The 1,468-nt window shown below is 42.9% G+C and overlaps 1 gene segment (V, D, J or C); it reads right to left on the bottom strand.

Moving 5' to 3' along the window:
• LOC110325070 overlaps window positions 1-978 on the bottom strand; it is a 7,505-nt gene extending 6,527 nt beyond the window's left edge. The window contains 2 exon segments of the V gene segment in view: window positions 472-752; window positions 930-978. Coding sequence covers window positions 472-752; window positions 930-978 — 330 coding nt within the window.
• Between the last annotated feature and the right edge of the window lie 490 nt (window positions 979-1,468).

The following is a 1,468-nucleotide window of genomic DNA, read 5'->3' as shown; positions in this document are numbered from 1 at the left end:
CATCATTGGGAAGAGAGGCCCCTTGGTCTTACAAACTTTATATGACCCAGCACAGGGGAATGCCAAGGCCAAGAAGTGGGAGTGGGTGGGTAGGGGAGCAGGGGCGTGGGTAGGGTATAGGGAACTTTCAGGATAGCATTTGAAATGTAAATAAAGAAAATATCTTATAAAAAATAAAAAATAAAAAATAAAGAATGTGTACACTATTATACCACCATCAGCATGTGAGAAGAGAAAAGTGAAAAATATTTCAACCAAACCAAAGTGTACATTTCCCTTCAGGATTATTTTCAAAATGTTAATAAACTTTCCCAATCAATGAAGCCCTCTCTTCTCTTATTCCTAATTCCCATTGCATACAGAACAGAAAAATAAAGTCTCCACTGGGTAGCATGTGCTCTACTCAGGCTTTTGGGGGCACAGTAGGTTTACATACAGGCTGCAGGTGCCTGGGGAGCACTGTGTGCTCACTGCACAGAAGTAGAGAGCAGAGTCACTGGGCTGGGAGTCTCTGATGTGCAGGGAAGTATGCAGGCTGGCTCTACTAAGGTAAGCTGTGAATCTCCCTTCTTTCTTGTCACCATTGGAGAAGATGGACATCAGTGCCTTGGGGCCTTCCCCAGAATGCTGTCTGTACCACCAGAAATACTGAGAACTAGGATCACTGAAAGTACAGTTGAGAGAGGTCATGCCTCCCTGGGGAACAATGAGGTACTCTGGGCTCTGCTGCACCTCCTGCTGACTGTTCACCCCTGTGGAGAAAAACAAAGGTCAGACAATCAAGAAGAGATGCATAACACTCCAGAATGGCTTTTTCATGGCCCTCATGCCCCTAACTGGAGATTGAAACTATCTGTCTTTCTACCATTAGCCTAGAGTAGACAACTTTACACATCACACTTGAATCCAGAAGAAATTCCCAAACTTACAGTATAGCTGAAGCCACAGGACCACTAGTGAAACACTCAAGGACTTCATTCTCTCCTCTTCCCTCTTCGCTGAGGATTCAGATTCTCAACCCTAAACTCATATAGTCATATTCATAAGTTTTCATATCTCCTATAGGAAACATGAAAAGCAGCTTTGCTAACAATCAGAAAAGTGACGCTTCACCATCTAAACAGCACCAAGCCTTTCCTCCAGCCCTTACTCGACTCCTCCCTCTTCTTCCTGCCCACCACTCTTCCTTCTCTTTCATTTGAGAATTTTGCTCAGGATCACTATAAAACATTGCCACCTTGTGGTCTCAGGATAGTTAACAAAGAGAGTCAAGCTGTAAACTCTTCTAGTGTAACTACTAAAAATGAAAGTTCTTCACCAGCATCTGTGGTAACATGAATTTTTGATCTTAGCCATTCTGACTTGTGTGAGATGGAATCTCAAGGTTGTTTTGATTTGCATTTCCCTGATGATTAAGGATGTTGAACATTTTTTCAGGTGCTTCTCAGCCATTCGGTATTCCTCAGTT

The sequence above is a fragment of the Mus pahari genome, chromosome 8, assembly GCF_900095145.1.
Source record: "Mus pahari chromosome 8, PAHARI_EIJ_v1.1, whole genome shotgun sequence".
Lineage (NCBI taxonomy): Eukaryota > Metazoa > Chordata > Mammalia > Rodentia > Muridae > Mus > Mus pahari.
This window is presented reverse-complemented; position numbering and strand designations above follow the sequence as displayed.